The sequence below is a fragment of the Stenella coeruleoalba genome, assembly GCF_951394435.1.
Source record: "Stenella coeruleoalba genome assembly, chromosome: 18".
Taxonomy (NCBI): domain Eukaryota; kingdom Metazoa; phylum Chordata; class Mammalia; order Artiodactyla; family Delphinidae; genus Stenella; species Stenella coeruleoalba.
This window is the reverse complement of record NC_137164.1, coordinates 501,700-520,681: the sequence shown is the minus strand read 5'-3', so window position 1 is coordinate 520,681 and position 18,982 is coordinate 501,700. Positions and strand designations below refer to the sequence as shown.

General features: G+C 39.4%; 1 protein-coding gene across 4 annotated transcripts in view; it reads left to right on the top strand.

Moving 5' to 3' along the window:
- Positions 1–18,982, top strand: part of PSPC1 (paraspeckle component 1) — a 92,803-nt gene that overhangs the window by 7,278 nt on the left and 66,543 nt on the right. For all 4 annotated transcript variants that reach the window (XR_013824918.1, XR_013824919.1, XR_013824920.1 and 1 more), the window contains exons 3-5: positions 5,972–6,067; positions 9,231–9,427; positions 17,086–17,170. Coding sequence is in view for 1 of the 4 variants with exons in the window: in XM_079903360.1 (XP_079759486.1) it covers positions 5,972–6,067; positions 9,231–9,427; positions 17,086–17,170 (378 nt within the window). In the remaining 3 variants the exon portion in view is untranslated. The remainder of the gene's footprint in view (positions 1–5,971; positions 6,068–9,230; positions 9,428–17,085; positions 17,171–18,982) is intronic.

Here is an 18,982-nt window from a genome sequence, read left to right as displayed (position 1 = left end):
AATAAAGCTGTTATGAACATTTGTGTACAAAGCTTCTTGTGAACATTATGCTTTCATGTGGCTTGGGTAATACTTAGGAGGAAATGACCATATGTTCAGCTTTATAGGAAACTGCCAACCTGTTTTCCAGAATGTTTGTACCTATTTACATTCCCACCAGCAGTGAATGAGAGAGTTCTAGTTGATCGTGTCCTTACCAGCACTTCGTATTTTCAGCCTTTTAGATACTCTAGTGAGTGTAGTGGTGTCTCATTGTGGTTTAAATTTTATTTTCCTAATGACCAATGATGAGCATCTTTTCATGTGCTTTTTGGCTATTTTTATGTGTTTTGTGAAATGTCTGTTGACATTTTTTGCCTGTTTTTTAATTGACTTGTTTGTCTTACATTATTAACAGATCTGGGTACAGGTCTGTATTAAGACTATTTCTCCCAGTCTGTGGTTTGCTTTCTAATTTTTTAAATAGTGGTTTTCAAAGGCAGAAGTTTTTATATTTGGTGAAGTCCAGTTTATCAATTTATTTTCTTTCATGCTTTGTTCTTTTTGAATCCTTGTATGATATCTTCGCCTTTCCTCAGGTAGCAAAGCTTTCTCCTGTTTTCTTGAGAAATTTTATAGCTTTTTATTTAAACCTGTGATTCGTATTGAGTATGTTGGGAGGTAACAGTTTATTTATTTAACATAGATATCTGGGTGTTCTGGCACCATTAATTGAAAAGATTATGATTTCCCCTTTGTTACCTTTTACCTTTATCAAAAAACTGGAAAAAAAATCTGTACTCTTTTTTCTGTTTAATTGATCAGTATGTCTATTACACCAGTACTATACTTTCTTAATTGCCTTACCCTAAGCTTTGAAGTCAGATAGCATCATCCAGCTTTATTCCTTTTGCAAAATTGTTCTGGTTATTATCATTTCCTTGTATATCCTTACTGGTTTTAAAATCAGCTTGTCAATAAAAAGAATTCTGCTGGGCCTTTTTTTTTAAAACATCTTTATTGGAGTATAATTGCTTTACAGTGGTGTGTTAGTTTCTGTGTATAATCTGCTGGGCTTTTGATTGGAATTGCTTTGAGTTTACAGATCATTCTGGGGAACATTAACATCTTCTATCAACCTTTTCCAATCCACGAATGTGATGTATCTCTCCATTTACTTAAAAATATTTTAAAGTAATTATGATGGGCATTAAACCTGTTGCCATATTAACATGTCTTTCCTTTCAGTTTGCCCACAAGAAAGCTCTGGATATGCATTCTTACTTAGTCTTCAGACTGAATTTGGTGTAAAAGTTCCTTAGTTGATTATTGAATTGATTTCTTTTATCTGATACTGTGCCCACCTCTGGCACTTGTGCTGTTGATTGGGATCATTCAAACATTTTAGGATTTGGGGAATTGGATACAAAGACAATGTAAAAAAATTGTTTCCTGGCCCCAAGGAGCTTCGTTTGGTGATTTGTAAAGCATTTTTCAGTTTGTTTTTGACAGTTAAGCATTTGTGCGAAAGCTGTTTTATAGCAGATGTAGCATGAATTACAGCTCTGCCAACTTGTTCTCTCAGGGACTTGGCTCTTGTTCCCTTTGCTTAGAGATGCTCTCTCTCCAGATCATCACGGGCCTTGCTCTTGCATTTTATTCACATTTTGCTAAGATGTTATCTCCTCAGGGAAGCTGACTGTTTTATCTTAAAATAGCCTGATGCTTTATTCTCCAATTTATTTTTCTTCATAGCACTTAGTGTTAAGTTGCATGTCTTTCTCTGCGGTAGAATATAAGCTCCACTAGGGCAGGGACTTTGTCCGGCTTAACACTATAATCCTAACATTTGTATTCTAATATTTCTTGGCCACATAGTAAGCTTGTAATAGTTATTTAAAGAGTGAAGGAAGGCAAGGACTAAAGCAGTAGGCAAGGTGTGTGGTTAGTATGTTTTTTCCACTGCAGGCTTTAATTGCTGTTTTTTAAAGTCATAGCCAGGCATTGGTAAATATTTAATTCTCACGGGTAGCTTTTAGAATAATTTATAACAATTTTGAGGGAATGGGCAAGGTGTTGAACATTTTATGTGTCTTATTTCATGGATTTCCAGAACAACACTGGTTATTATTTGTTCCATTTTTCAGGTGAGAAAATTGGCCCAGAGATGTTAAGTAATTTGCTTAAGATTGCACAGCAGATAAATGGTGGAGTTTAGTCTGATGCCAAATCCTTTGCTTCTTTTTTTTTCTTTTAAGTAAATTTATTTATTTATGGCTGCATTGGGTCTTCGTTGGGGCACACGGGCTTTCTTTAGTTGCGGCGAGCCGGGGCTACTCTTAATTGTGGTGCGTGGGCTTCTCTTTGCTGTGGCTTCTCTTCTTGCGGAGTAGAGGCTCTAGGCGCGTGGGCTCAGTAGTTGTGGCACACAGGCCTAGTTGCTCTGCGGCATGTGGGATCTTATCTTCCAGACCATGGATCAAACCCACGTTCCCTGCGTCGGCAGGTGGATTCGTAACCACTGTGCCACAAGGGAAGTCTCTCCCTTGCTTCTTTTTTTTTTTTTTTTGCGGTATGCGGGCCTCTCACTGTTGTGGCCTCTCCCGTTGCGGGGCACAGGCTCCGGACGCGCAGGCTCAGCGGCCATGGCTCACCGGCCCAGTCGTTCCGCGGCATGTGGGATCCTCCCGGACCAGGGCACGAACCCGTGTCCCCTGCATCGGCAGGCGGACTCTCAACCACTGCGCCACCAGGGAAGCCCTCCCTTGGTTCTTATACTGTGCTGCAGGTGGAGTGGTTTCTTCTTTCTGTAGACTCTCCTTACTCAGGTCCTTTGTTGTTAAACATTCTCATGGAGCTCAGGATGCTCTTCTCCCTGCTGTTTGAATAGTTGGTCTCAGCTGAAGGGTCGCTTTATGGAGAGGATTTTCTGGACTGCGTTATCTAAAGTGGCGCCTCTGTTATTCTTTCTGACAGCATCGTTTTTTCTTCTTAGGTCTTAAAATGGTTCTTTTGTTTACTCATTTTTTTTGGAGGGGGTGGGTCTCTTAGAAGACTTTCAGGGATTGTTTATCATTGTATCCCTAGCCCCAGCTGCAGTCTTGGTGCCTGTTAGGTAATCAAATATTTACTGATGGACTGACTGTATCTCAGATATCTGAGGTAATACAAGTGATTTATAGGAGTGGTATCACAGGGATTTAGTTTCTAAATGTAGACATCTTGTGTAATCAAAATTTCTCTTGAAAATACCTTTAAATTGTCATAAAATGTTGTATACTACACATGCCTTTAGGTAAATGACCTTGTACACAGTATATATAATGATTACCACACAGTATGCAAAACTATGTGTAAATTATATGTCTGTGCTGTTTTGAAATTACAAAAGAGGCAGAAAAATAGAAAAAAGGGGAAATTAAAAAGCTTCACCTATGATAATAAAGGTATGTCCACATCTTTAAACATTAGAATCACACCTAGAGCAGCAGAGGTGCTCATGCCTGGAGCTCACAGGAATTGGGGAGGCATAATGATAGGTGCTCACTTTTCAAATTTTTTTCCCTTTCCCTTTTTTCTTTGGTTTGTTTTTTTAAAGATCATTTCAGGTTAACTTCAATGAAGATACAGTGGTCTGTTCTTACTGTTTTCCAACTGATACCCTAAAGATGATGTTGGAGTTGCTTCCTTAGAAGGAGGAAAAAGTGTATGTTTTAATTTCAGTTTAGAGAAAGATATTTTCCCTTTAAAACAATCCTTTAATGTTAATATAAATGTTATCTACACTCACTGATTGTTAGCATTTTGTCATAGTTTTTTCACTATGTGTACAAATTTGTTTTTTTCTTAGCTAATTCATTTAAGAGTCAGCAGTGGATACATACTTGACCCCTGATTACAGTACTTGGCATGTATCTTCTATGAATAAAGCCACAATATAATTGTCACACTGAGGAAACAATGTTTATCCAATATTTTTATTTAATATTGAATATTAAAGTTTAATTTTAATTGAATATTATGTTTCCCCATTGCCTAGTAATGTGTTTTATAACTTATTTTTTGCAATCAAAGATCACACATTGAATTTATTTACATCTGTTATTTCCTTTTATCTGTTTTAGCTCCCCAAATGACAAAAATGTCAGTGTTATGACATTGGCATTATTATTTTTTTAAATTTTATTTGTTTGATTTTGGCTGCGTTGGGTCTTCGTTGCTGCCCGTGGGCTTTCTCTAGTTGCGGCGAGCAGGGGCTACTGTTCGTTGTGGTGCGCAGGCTTCTCATTGTGGTGGTTTCTTTTGTTGTGGAGCACGGGTTCTAGGCATGTGGACTTAAGTAGTTGTGGCGCGTGGGCTCAGTAGTTGTGGCTTGCAGGCAGGCTCTAGAGTGCAGGCTCAGTAGTTGTGGCATGCGGGCTCAGTAATTGTGGCTCACAGGCTCAGTAGTTGGGGTGCAAGGGCCTAGTTGCTCCGTGGCACGTGGGATCTTCCCAGACCAGGGCTCGATCCCATGTCCCCTGCATTGGTAGGTGGATTCTTAACCACTGTGCTACAGGGGAAGCTCCAGTACATTTTCCTCTTGAGGTCTCTTCTGATTTTTCTCTAGGGTGGTGGTGGCCTCGTGGTGTTGAAGTGGAGGGTGCAGGTTTCAGTCGTTGCTGGCCTCGGTTCAGGTGTAGTTCTTACCTGGGTCTATTACTCTTCGAATGTTTGTGGCCCTGCCAAGGCTTCCAGTGGTTAAGTGGTCCATATAGTGCATCTTCTTCATTTTGTCCCTGGGCCCCTTTGGGTGCTCTTAGAATACTAGATCTTCCTATGGGCTGGGTGGGTTCAGGAATTCTTGGCTGCTTTCTCACACCTCACTGGGTTATGTGTACTCTTGGAGGCTGTGTTTACTTATTCTTTCTTATGTTTCTGTTTTTACATGTTGGACACGAGATCTCACCCTGGAAAATGAGGCCTGTGAGTCCCTTTTCTTTTGGGTTCCCACGCATTTTATCTGAGGTTTCTAATCTCGCTGTCTTCATCACCCCAAGGTATTCCACATCTGCTTCTAATTCATTTTCTCTCTAAAATGTCTTCATTAGCCCAGGAATAACTTTATAAATAACCGATTTATATCTTTCCTTTCCCTACAGTGGAGAATTTAGTCTCTTAATCTCTGGACCTTTATTTATTTGTAAAGGGAAGCATTCTGAACTGCGAAAGCCCTTTCACCTCTCTAGCTCCTCTGTTAACACCTCAAAAATTAACCGTGACTTTTTTCTCTCTGAAGCATCTCTGTTCAGAAGGCAGTATAAATAGATTTTAGTCTGTTTGCATGGTGAGAGACTGATAGCAAGGAAAGTTTTAATATCAGTATATCATCTACTGCAGTTACTTCTCTTTCTTGTCTTTCCTCAGTGAGCTTTCCCTTCCTTTGGAAAACAATAAAGGAGGGTTTCCAGGTCAGATCTGTCATCATCCACTCTTCTTGTCCCCCCACCCCGTTTCCTCCTTGCATGTGTTGCTTCTGGCCCCGCCTCGTTCCCTTTTTCTTGGCTGATAATCTTTTAGGTCTCATTTTGGGTTTTAGAAAGACTTTTCTTTACAAGACCGGTTGGACACAGAGGGAGGCTGGCAGGTGGGCAGTGGTGGGAATTTGAGGTGATGGGGTTGGGGGATGAGGACGACACACACAGGATGAGAGTCAGGTGCTCGCTCTTCTGCATTGTGCTTTGTAAAAGTTGACTGCGGTGCTCACGCAGGTTCGCGGTTGATGTATTTTTCTGTCACCTTGAATAGACTCCATGCTCTAAAAATAAACACTCATTTTTGACTTGGACATTCACCTGTGTCTGTGCAGCCAGTGTTTTTGACTGATTTCAGACATTTTACTCAGGAAAGAAAATTTCCAAGTATGTATCTTGGAGTTACTATAAAAGATTTCTAGGAGGACGTTAATTCTTGATACTGTATTAATTCTTATTAATGCTTTTTACCTGTCCAGGACCCCTCGTCCAGTCATTGTGGAGCCCATGGAGCAGTTTGATGATGAAGATGGCTTGCCAGAGAAGCTAATGCAGAAAACTCAGCAGTATCATAAGTAAGATTTTACTAACAAAGATAATTTAGATCTGTGCTCTCAAGGGTATTTATTGCTTCACATTTGTAATCGAGTATTGTTGGATTATAAGGTGTGCTGTTTAGTCATACAATCTGGTTAGTAGAGTGGGCTGGTCTACATGGAATGCTAGTTTTCTTGTGTATATTGGTAAAATGTTAACTTGACTTCGAAGTCTCAACTTTTACAACTGGGGCATGGATGGGGTAGGTAAGAGGATACTGTCAGTAGTATTTATGCCAGAGAAACAATGGTTTTTTTTTTTGCGGTACACGGGCCTCTCACTGTTGTGGCCTCTCCCGTTGTGGAACACAGGCTCCAGACGCACAGGCTCAGTGGCCATAGCTCATGGGCCCAGCCGCTCCGCGGCATGTGGGATCTTCCCGGACCAGGGCACGAACCCGCGTCCCCTGCATCGGCAGGCAGACTCTCAACCACTGTGCCACCAGAGAAGCCCTGAATTTTCTTTTTTTGATATTTATTTATTATTTATTTGGTTGCACCGGCTCTTAGTTGTGGCAGGTGGGCTCTTTAGTTGCGGCTCATGGGCTCTTTTAGTTGCTTCTCGGCAGCTCCTTAGTTATGTCATGTGGGCTCCTTAGTTGTGGCATGTGAACTCTTAGTTGTGGCATGCATGTGGGATCTAGTTCCCTGACCAGGGATCGAACCTGGGCCCCCTGCATTGGGAACATGGAGTCTTATCCACTGCACCACCGGGGAAGCCCCAACAAAGAATTTTAGATATGTAAATTTCTGTATTTAGTATGCTTCAGGTGTATTATGAATTAAGAGTTAGGAGACTTTTTGAAATATTTATTTATTTATTTATTTATGGCTGCTTGGGTCTTAGTAGCAGCACATGGGGTCTCGTTGTGGTGTGCGGGCTTCTTTATAGTTGTGGTGCATGGGCTCCAGAGCCCGTGGGCTCCAGAGTGTGTGGACTCTGTAGTTGTGGCACGCAGGCTCTCTAGTTGTGGCACGTGGGCTTCTTGCCCCGTGGCATGTGGTATCCTAGTTCCCCGACCAGGGATTGAACCGGCGTCCCCTGCACTGCAAGGTGGAGTCTTAACCACTGGACCACCAGGGAAGTGCCATGAGTTAGGAGACGTTTTGGCAGGGGTGGAGTGGAGAAGGTTCTAGTTAAATAACTTGGCAAAGAGTTAAGAATTTTTCTTAAAGATGAAAAAGAAAAATAGCCTGTTTTCAAAATGTTATATGTTATTCTTTTTGAATTACTTTTCACTCAGTGTGATTCAGATATTTTTGCATAAGTGGCCTGTATGAATATGTTGTATTGTTCTTAACCAGTCACTCATTTATTATAGTAAATAAAACTGTAATGGACTTCCCTGGCGGTCCAGTGGTTAAGACTCTGTGCTTACAAAGCAGGAGGTGTGGGTTTGATCATCTCTGGTTGGGGAACTAAGATCCCACATGCTGCATGGAGTGGCCCAAAAGAAAAAAACAAAAAACCTGTAATATTTGCATGCATGAGTTCAACAAATATTGGAATGCCTTTGTGCTAGGCACTGTTCTTGGTCCTGCCAGTGCAACTTAGAACTGTTTTTGCCCTCACAATGCTTAACGTTTCTCATGGTGGGGCTATACAATAATTAATGAACCAAAGATTATAAAACATATGAAGTAGTGAGAAATACCATTTAAAACCAAGAAAGTGAGGTATGATGGCTTAGATCAAAGGGTATGCATATTTAACTGTGATTAATACTGCCAGATGGTTCTCCCCAAATACTATACCAATTTATACTTATGAGTGTATGTATAAAAGTATTTTTCTTTGTCCTGACAGAAGATGGATGTTATGATGTTAAGATTTGATAGTGTAGGCTCAAGATGACATTTTATGCATGTTTTAATGAGCATTCCTTGATTTTAGTGCAGATGGATGTTTTTCCTTGTAGTTGATTTAAATGACAAATATGGGTGCCTCTTATTATTATTTTTAAAATAAATTTAATTACTTATCTTTGGCTGCGTTGGTTCTTTGTTGCTGCACGTGGGCTTTCTCTAGTTGTGGCGAGCGGGTGCTACTCTACATTGCCGTGTGGGGGCTTCTCATTGCGGCGGCTTCTCTTGTTGTGGAGCACGGGCTCTAGGCACGCGGGCTTCAGTAGTTGTGGCTTGCAGGCTCTAGAACGCAGGCTCAGTAGCTGTGGTGCATGGACTTAGTTGTTCCACGGTACGTGGGGTCTTCCTGGACCAGGACTCCATCCCATGTTCCCTGCATTGGCAGGAGGATTCTTCACCACTGTGCCACCAGGGAAGTCCCACAGCTGTTTCTTGTCACTACATTTTCCCTCTGTGACAACCTCTCCCTTTATCTCCCAACTTTGTCCCATCCACCATCTTCCCCTCCCCACCCCAAAATAAAAGTTAAAATTTGTGATTGCATGCCATCTGTACTTTTATTGATGAGTGAGAATTATGTTCTTATCAGTACTTTTGAATAACTGAAGAATTTCTTTGACTGTCAGGTACATTCACAGGTCTTAAATTTTTTCGGTCATTTATTCATTCATTCAAAGAAATAAATACTAAATGTGCTAGGTATGTCTAGGTACTTAGTTACAGTGGTTAATAGAAATTTCATGTACTCATTGAGTTTATAGTCTAGCAAGGCAAACAAGTATTAAGCCAGTTGTAGTAAATTAGGCCTACAGTTTTTGGCCTAGCCAGTGAACCTGGTACATAACAGTTAACTGTATCTGCTTGTATTACTATCCCTAAAAGTTATACTTTTAGAGAGAAAAATCTGACTTCAGCCAATTAACTTAAGGGACACTTGAGTCATATGTTGCAGACTACCTTATATAAAATTGTTGAGTGAAAACCAGGAAGGCCTTATTGGAGTTGTTAATTAGGGGAATGCAGATTGTAGCATCAGATTGCCTAGGTTTGAATCCTGGTGCCCTTACTAATTAGTTGGGCATCTTTGGGCAGTTTCTCAAACTTAGGCTTGTTAAAACCTGCTTGACAATGTTGCCGTGATATATTTCACGGAGGGTACTTGTCAACAGTGCCATGAACATTGTAATAGCTCAGTGAATGGTAGTGTTTGTTGTTCTTACATGTCATTTTACCTTTGAAACATAACATTTCTGTGTGTCTTTCCTTGTAAACTTAGGGAAAGAGAACAGCCGCCGCGTTTTGCTCAGCCTGGGACATTTGAATTTGAGTATGCATCTCGCTGGAAGGCTCTGGATGAAATGGAGAAGCAGCAGCGCGAGCAGGTTGATAGAAACATCCGAGAAGCCAAAGAGAAACTGGAGGCGGAAATGGAAGCGGCCCGGCACGAGCACCAGCTGATGCTCATGCGGCAAGGTAAGACGCGTTTCCGTGTAGGTGTCCCCGTTGACACCTATTACTAAGTCGCTAGTTAGGGATTTAGAGACAGTTGAAACTGAAAATGCTAGAAAGAAACATTTCACTTCTCTGAGAGAACTTCCTTAGGAAAAAAAACTTACTAAAAATAAGTTACCTACATAAATAGTATTGTTGGAGGTGATTAAGGTTGTTAACTTTTGCCAGAAGTGAGTACATGCTTCTGCTGGCAAAGAGAAGCCCAGTGGGGTGATTCTTGGTATGTAGTTGTGGCATAAAGTCACATATCAAGATTTTGTTTGGTGGAAAGAAGAATTATGGCAAATGCTGGCTATTTAGGATTCTTACTACATGTCAAAAGATTTACAGATGGATATTCCTTGGCAGAGATGAAAAAGATTCATGTGTGCTGTTGGGTATGGGAATTCAGGAATACTAAATTCTGAGTATTTGGCAAGAACATTTTAAACACTTGAGGCATAGCTAACTGAATTTTTAAGAGCACTCATAACAGGTGTTATACATAACATAACATTTACTCGCATTCATTGGTCAGATACCTAACATGTCAAGCTGCTTAAATATATCTCAGAAGCTTACTTCTTCCCATTCCTGTTTCTAGGTTTCTTTTTATCCCTGTCTATATTGTTTATCTCTACCCTTTCTTCTTTCCTGTTAATTCTCCAAATAACTTTTTCTGGTTCTTCCTATTACTCATCTTTTCCATTATCTGTAAAATTTTGGATTTCTTTTTTTAAAAATTATTTATTTATTTATTTTGGCCATGCTGTGCAGCTTGTGGGATCTTCGTTCCCTGACCAGGGATCCAGCCGGTGCCCCCTGCAGTGGAAGCACGCAGTCCTAACCACTGGATCCCCAGGGAATTCCCAAAATTTTGTATTTCTTAAAATAAAGCATCTGATTGCTTTCTATTTTGCTCTTAAATTTTTTGCACTTGTTTTTTTAACTTAGCACTTCAGTAAAGTTCTGTGTACCTTCTCTTGACTGCCCCCAGAGGTCATGGCGCCACAGACAGCTGCCCAATTTCTGCAGCAGACTTCTTTTTTTAAAAAATAAATTTATTTATTTATGGCTGCGTTGGGTCTTCGTTGCCGCACGTGGGCTTTCCGTCGTTGTGATGAGTGGGGGCTACTCTTCATTGTGGTGCGTGGGCTTCTCACTGCGGTGGCTTCTCTTGTTGCGGAGCACGGGCTCTAGGCACGCGGGCTTCGGTAGTTGTGGCACATGGGCTCAGTAGTTGTGGCTTGCGGGCTCTAGAGCGCAGGCTCAGTAGTTGCTGCATTGGCAGGCGGATTCTTAACCATTGTGCCACCAGGGAAGTCCCTAAAGTATTCTTTATACTAGAGCCAGTATTTCTTTAAAAGGTGAAAATTTGATCATCATTCATCTGTAAATCTTTTTGGTAGATTCTCATTTCCTTTTGGGTAAAATCCAGGTTAGTTTTTTTTTTTTTTTAACTGTTCAGTAAATGTTTATTGAGCAATTGAGCAATTACGGTCAAGTCACTGAATAACTGCGTTGATGCTAAATAAGTTAAAACAAACTCAGCAAACGCTAGAAACTAGTCAGACATTTCTGGTTTCATTTGGACCCTAAACCTAGCGTTTCTATAAACTGTAAAATACTCTTTTTCTAATAAAATTGAAGTCATTCATATCATATACTAATATGCTTAAACTAGTTACGTTTATACTAGGTCTCTTGCAGAAATTTGAAAATTGTTATCTAAGATAAAGTTTTAGAATCATAGGCTGCTTAGACCTGGAAGAGAGAGCTTCAAGTTTATCCAGCCTTAGATTTTATGATTCAAAAATTTGGCCAGGGACTTCCCTGGTGGTCCAGTGGTTAAGACTCTGCTCTTCCACTACAGGGGGCCCGGGTTCAATACCCGGTCGGGGAACTAAGATCCCTCATGCTGCCCCTCATGGCCAAAAAAAAAAAAAAAAAAAAACGGCTACACACCAGAATCGAATCTACTGGGAAATTAAAAAAATTTTAATTTCCCAGGCCTCATGGTTGCTCTAGCACTTCTGTCGAGTATGAATTGTTCTCAGCTCTTAGCCTGCCATGCACTTTGCCACTTTATTTTCCTGCTATCTATGGTCATGCCATAGTTAGGAAAAAACATTGATTAGATGTGTAAGCATTTGTGCTGAAAGATATTTGTTGCTGCTACTAACAGGCAGTAGTGTAACAGTCATTACTTGAACCCATATTGAATGTTGGTTGTAGAAGACACCATGTGAGGTACTGAGGATGTAGTGATGACAAAGAACAACATTTCTTTAGGCCTCGTAGAGCTCTTGTGAGCTCTTAGAAAACTTTGCCTCACCCCTAAGGGAGTTTTGACTTTTGAAGCAGAGTAATTTTGTAGTTATTTCCTATGAGCTTTCATTTTATTGCTTTTTGTGTGCTTATTTATAACCCATGTTAACAGTTTTTGGTTTATAATATTAGAAAAGCACATTGCTTATTGTATCTTAGTCCTTGCTTCTGGGTTTACTTCTCCTGAAGTACATCCTGTATTTCAGCAAAAGTCTGCAGGTGATAAATTCGTTTCAGTGTTAGTTTGTTTAAAAAAAAAAAAATTTACAATCTTCTCTTTTGTTCTACAATTTTATATTTTATCGAGCGCTTCTAAGGGTGTATTCAGGTTGGGGAGCAACTTGAAGTAATCTTAGTTCTTTGGCTCTGCAGAGACACAGGGCTTTCTAGTTCACCTATCTTGGAAATGGAAAGCTCAGACAGCACAGAAAACTGTCCTTTTCCCTGGCCCCGCCTTCTACTTTCTTATAGGAGTCACTGTTTCTTCTGTATTTTAAGTTTCTTCTGTATCCTTTAATGAAAAAAAATCATGCATATGTCAGTAGATGTGTGTGTGTGTGTGTATTTATTTATAACCAAGAAGATCTTTTTTGCTCCTTGCTATTTTACTTTCTGTATAAGTGTGTACGTATAGATCTGCTTCATTTTTTAAATGGCTTAATGATACTCTGTTAAATGGCTATAATTAGTTTTGCTCATCCTCTTTTTTTTTTGCGGTATGCGGGCCTCTCACTGTTGTGGCCTCTCCCATTGTGGAGCACAGGCTCTGGACGCGCAGACTCAGCGGCCATGGCTCACGGGCCCAGCCGCTTCGCGGCATGTGGGATCTTCCCGGACCGGGGCTCGAGCCCATGTCCCCTGCATCGGCAGGCGGACTCAACCACTGTGCCACCAGGGAAGCCCTGCTTATCCTCTTTTAATTGATGTCTAGTTCTCTTTCCAGCTTGTTAGTAAAAACAGTGTTGCAGTCAATATGTATATATCTTAGCAAATTTTTGTAAATGTTGATTCTTACTGGACACACCAGTTCCTTTTAACAATTGCTTCATTTCTATTTTACTGCTGTTTATGTAGTCCTTTCTAGATCCAAATCCCATTATACTTAATACAGGTTATTTTTTTGCTTCACTATCTGTTTTTTGTTTTTTGTTTTTTTTTGTGGTACGCGGGCCTCTCACTGTTGTGGCCTCTTCCGTTGCAGAGCACAGGCTCCGGGCACGCAGGCTCAACTGCCATGGCTCTCGGGCCTAGCCGCTCCGTGGCATCCTCCCATACCGGGACACGAACCCGTGTCCCCTGCATTGGCAGGCGGACTCTCAACCACTGCGCCACCAGGGAAGCCCAGGATTTCCTTTTCTGATGGTTGAATAATATTCCAATGTGTGTGTCTATATTTCTGTATACCGCATTTTTTGTGTGTGTACATTATGTATCTGTATGTACACAACCACATCTTTATCCATTCATTTGTTGATAGACATTAGTTTGTTTCCATTACCTTGGCTGTTGTGAATAGTGCAACGGACAATGGAAGTGCAAATGTGTCTTTGAGACCCTGTTTTCTTTTTAATGTTCCTTAACCGTAGTTCTCACATGTTTCTCACATAATTCTCTCAGCCCTATTTTAAATATGTTGAGTCATGACTTTTCTGTTCATCACTTGATTCTCTGATGTTTATCCTTGTGATTTCTGTCAGAAGGTTCACAGAAACAGTGTTCCTGCATCTTCTAAAACATCCATGGTCTTGTACTTTTTAAAAAAATTAATTTATTTTTGGCTGCGTAGGGTCTTCCTTGCTGCGCGCGGGCTTTCTCTAGTTGCTGCTAGCGGGGGCTACTCTTTGTTGCGGTGCACGAGCTTCTCACTGCGGTCGCTTCCCTTGTTGCCGAGCATGGGCTCTAGGCATGCAGGCTTCAGTAGTTGTGACTTGTGGGCTCTAGAGCGCAGGCTCAGTAGTTGTGGCGTACAGGCTTAGTTGCTCCGTGGCATGTGGGGTCTTCCTGGACCAGGGCTCAAGCCCATGTCCCCTGCATTGGCAGGCGGATTCTTAACCATTGCGCCACCAGAGAAGTCCTCATGATCTTATACTTTAAACCCTCTCTTGAATGGTGTAAAATTCATGCTTCTTTCTCCCCTTTCTTAAGTACTTGATAGTATGTTTCTGTGGGAAAGTCTGAGATAAACCTGGATTTTTTTCCCTTCTTGTGACTTGATCCTTTTAACAGGCTTCCATGTGAATTCTTTTAAGGTTCAGTAACTTATCCAGGATATGTTTTCCGCCCAAACATTTTGTTATGAGAAATTTTAAACATAAAAATGTTGAAAGAGGGGAAATCCCTGGTGGTCCAGTTGTTAGGACTCTGCGCTTCCATTGCAGAGGGCATGTGTTGGATCCCTGGTTGGGGAACAGATCCCACAAGCTGCATGATGTGGCCAAAAAAAAAAAAAAAAAGTTCAAAGAATTTTAAGGTATTTAATACTTAGATTTTGTTACTAACATTTTACTATACTTGTTTTATTACATCTTTCCATCTGTCCAGTCTTATATTCCAGATGTATCTTATTGTACACCATCATACTTTTCTTGGGACCAGATGTGCCCTTTCAATCTATAGATTCAGTTCTTATATTTCTAGGAAGGAGCTGTGTTAGATCAGAGAGCATATGTTTAGTCTTCATGACTTGAAGGATATTACATTGAGAGAACACTTTCCTACAGTCTAGCAAATCAGACTTAAAGTTTGTCCATATTCCCCTCTATTCCCTTTTTGCTGTATACCCGTGTTTATGATATACTGCAATTATAGATACAGTTTTATGTCTTTTGTGTTTGTTAGGTACACAGTTTTAAATATTATTTGGTCTGTTAGTGAGTAGTGCTGCAGCTGATACTTTATGTCTGTGGATGCCTTTGGATTTGTTTTTTTTTTGGCCGTGTGCGACTTGTAGGATCTTACTTCCCCGGCAGGGTTGAACCTGGGCCCCTGCAGTGGAAGCACCAAGTCCTAACCACTGGACTGCCAGGGAATTCCCTGGATTATTTTTATAAGAAAAATTCCTATGAGTGTGATTTACTGGGTTAAAGGATAAAAAGCACCTCAGGTTACCTGTTTTTTGGGTAATATTTTCCTCCAGAAGAATATTATCATGGCAGTATACAAATATATAAGCTTTAGTGAAATTTCAGGAACCCTGGATATTAGCAACTTAAAGGAAATAATTTGGAAGATGTAAAATGGTAGTTCTGTTTTAAGTTGATAGTGCTCCTCATGACTGTTAGATAATGTGCTTATCTGATAATTTGATTGTCAGATCCTTTGAGCTAATTATTATACCCATGTTACTGGTGAGAAAGCACGATCTGAGAGGTTAAAGCACCTGTCTTAACTGGCCCAGCTTAAAAGGAGAAGATCCAGTTGTCAGAAAACATTCATGTTCTTTTCTTATTCCTTTTCATGGAAGAAAATGTAATTTTACATTTATTACTATATGTGCCCCTGATTTAAGAACAACTAACCTACAAAATCAATAATAAAACTGTTACAGGATGCACTGTATTGACTTTCTTGGGTAATTAATGATAGTAAGATACTTCCCATGCTTTGGCTTATTGAAGCATTTCCCCTTAGGAATAGAAATAGATTGTATATTTTTGGTCTTTACAAGTCTCGCCAGCTATAGAAATTATATGATAGTTATGGGTCTCAATGTTGGTTGCAGAATGGAGTCATCTAGGGAGCTTCAAAAAAAAAATACTCATAGTTGGTCCACATCCCAAGAGATTTGATTTAATTGGTCTATGGCTAAAAGGTACTTAAGTAATTCTAATGAGCAGTCAAGGTTGACGGCTAATGGTAAAAATATTTGAACTTAATTGTAGTCATGTTTGGGTTTTAAGATAGCTAAATGTTTTCTCAACTGGCATGTTATCAGAATCGCCTGGTTCCTATCCCATATACCAAAGCAGACTTTCCTGAGCAGAGTCCGAAAATCTTTAAAAAAATTTTTTTTTTAAATTTCTCAGTTGAGGCTGAACAGCCAGGTTTGCAATGCTGGCATTTTGGAAAGAGCTTTGGAATAAGGATAGATTTGGCTATACATCCCAGTTGAACCATGTAGTGGCTGGATGGCTAGAACACATTTATAATCTGTCTGGATCTTTTTTCTTTGACATAATTAATACATAATTCAATCTGTAGGGAGGATAATACCTTGTTATAATTATGCCTGTGTTGTTATGGTTAAGATGTTTAGAGTTATTGGCACATGAAATATTAACTTTAACTGTTAAGTATTACGTTAAGTGAATTCTGAATATAGCAATTTATTAAGAAACATTCAATTAAGATAATATATGTTTATTTTAGAAATTTCAGGTAACATGATTTTAGAAAAAGAAAATAAAAACAACCAATACTTGTGTTATTCAGGGTATTCATATATCTGTATATGTGTATATATATATTTTATGCATGCGTGCACATGTAATTTGGTAAGATATTACAAAGAGTTTTAATACTTGGGAAGTTTATCCACTGCTTCTCAGATGTGCAGAACAAATGTATCTTTCATTATCTTATTCTGCAGTGGAACCCCTGTTCTTTTTTTTTTCTGGAAATATATTTTATTGTTTTTGTTTATGGAACCCCTGTTCTTGATGATGTGACATGGGTTGGTGACAGTGGGAATGCTCGTCCTGTTTAAAGTGGTCTTGTTCATATCAGTATTCAGCCCTTTTCCCCTTTCAGGAACTGTCTCCTCATTGCCCTCCTTCATATGACACAGACCTGATGCAGGAGGAAACCTGCTGATTGTGTTGGGAGGGATGTTTTTGAGTTTTATGCCATGTCCTATCTCATTATTCGTACTGTTTGGTCTGGTTCTTACATGCCCTCTGCTGATGGTTGCCAAGGCATCTTTTTGGGCTTTGAACTTGCTGCTGAAAAAAATTCTAATTTGTTTAAAACTATGTAAATGAAAATGTAGCTACTATTCTATTTTTAATATGTTCTAGACCCTGTTTTAAAACAGTTACTGCCCATTTTAATTTTTTTTTAATTTCTTAATATAAGGATGGATTTATTATTTTCTTCATACACATGAAGAAATGGGCCCAGAAGTGATATTAATTTATTACACAGCTTTTAATCTTTCATTGTAAAATGATGTGATAGACAAAAAGGGAAGCTAGGTGCATGAGTATGAATAAGTTACTACATATATTGCCAGTCATAGAGAATCTGTATGCTTATGAATATAAAAATACAGAAGGGGAAGCTAAAAATATTAATCTATAATCAATATCTTGTAGATTTAATGAGGCGTCAAGAGGAACTCAGACGCTTAGAAGAACTCAGAAACCAAGAGCTGCAAAAACGGAAGCAAATACAACTGAGGTAAAGAACATCACTATAACATATACGTGAATATATGTAGGTTTCATTATGTATGTTATGAATAAAACTCCCAATGCCTGTTATCAACAAGTTATATAACTTGGAAAATACAGGGGAGGAAACCAAAATTGTCGATTTCTGACCACATTTAGGGAATTACTCCAGAAGATAACATAAATCTTTGAGATAACATAAATCTTTGTTATTCTATGTTTTTTATAGCTGATTATGGACACTTTGCAGACAATGTGAACTTACATAAAGGGCTTAGGCATTGTTTCGTATAATTTATTGTAAGAATGCACCATGATTTATGGGGCCATTTTTCCAGAGATGGATATATTTGCGTTGATCTGAGTTTTTTTTCATGTGTATAATACTACTCTGAATGCCGTTAAGCATTTTTGTACTTGTGATAATTTGTTTAAAAAAGATATCTGGAATCCATGGTAAAAAGGGTATGGGCATTAAAGATCTCAGTACATAATAGAGAACTGTGATGGGCAACTTAAAATCTTTTAGGTTAAGTAAGGAAGTTTAAGGGAGTAGTTGATCCAAGATGTAGAAACAAAAATTAACAGCTTTTCTTGTACCTGCAATATTCAGTTGTAAAATATGAGATAAGTATTACTCTTACAAGTTTCAAAAGTCATAATTAGGGGCTTCCCGGGTGGCGCAGTGGTTGAGAGTCCGCCTGCCGATGCAGGGGACGCAGGCTCGTGTCCTGGTCCGGGAAGATCCCACATGCTGCGGAGCGGCTGGGCCCGTGAGCCGTGGCCGCTGAGCCTGCGCTCTGCAACGGGAGAGGCCACAACAGTGAGAGGCCCGCGTACCGCAAAAAAAGAAAAAAACAAAAACATAATTAGGAATTGTTATAAACAAAGATATTATAGATTAAAGCAAACTTAAAATTTTGTTTTGAAAGTGCTGTAAAAGTAGTAAGTGCTTGTGACAGGAAGTTAGGTGCTCATGGGAAATAAAGTGAAAAACTGTTAATGAGTTTGAAGTGTCTTCACGGTCAGGAGATAGGTACTAGACCATATATTTTAGTGTTTTTCTTCCAACTTTATACCTGATTATACCAACGTTTGTGTATTTCTGTCTTGGTACTTCTCTGATTTTACTCTAACCTACTTATTCTCAATTTATGGTACTTGGCAGGCAGCATCAGCATTCTAACCTAGGAGATTGTTAGAAAGTCTCAAGCCTTCCCTCTGAACTACCGAATCATAAGCTGATTCACCTGTGCTTTGGTAAATCCTCCAGGTGACTCTGGTGCATCCTAAATTTTGAGAACCACTGATGTAAATAACTCCCGCCATGAACTTCTTACACGAGGGACCTTTTTCAGTTTCTTTCTTGCTGCTTCTTTCCACTTCATGTAAACGTGTTAAAGTCTCCTCTACTTGTACAAAGAAAAGGAAACCTCCTCTCCCCTAATATAAACCTACCTGAATCCAGCTTTCTTCTCTTACATTTATCCTTGACAAGTAGGCTTTTAAAATTAGTGCCCTATACTAGTGTGCTAAAATAATAAGTAATTAAAACTAAACAATGTGGGGTGCAAACTACTATATGTGGAATGGATAAACAACAAGGTCCTACTGTATAGCACAGTGAACTATATTCAATATCCTGTAATAAGCCATAATGGAAAAGAATATGAAAAAGAATATATATGTATAAGTGAATCACTTTGCTCTACACCTGAAACTAACATTGTAAATCAACTGTACTTCAGTCAACAAAAAGAAAAACAAAACAAACCAAGAAAAAAACAATCAATGTGGGGGAACCCAAAGTAGGGAATAA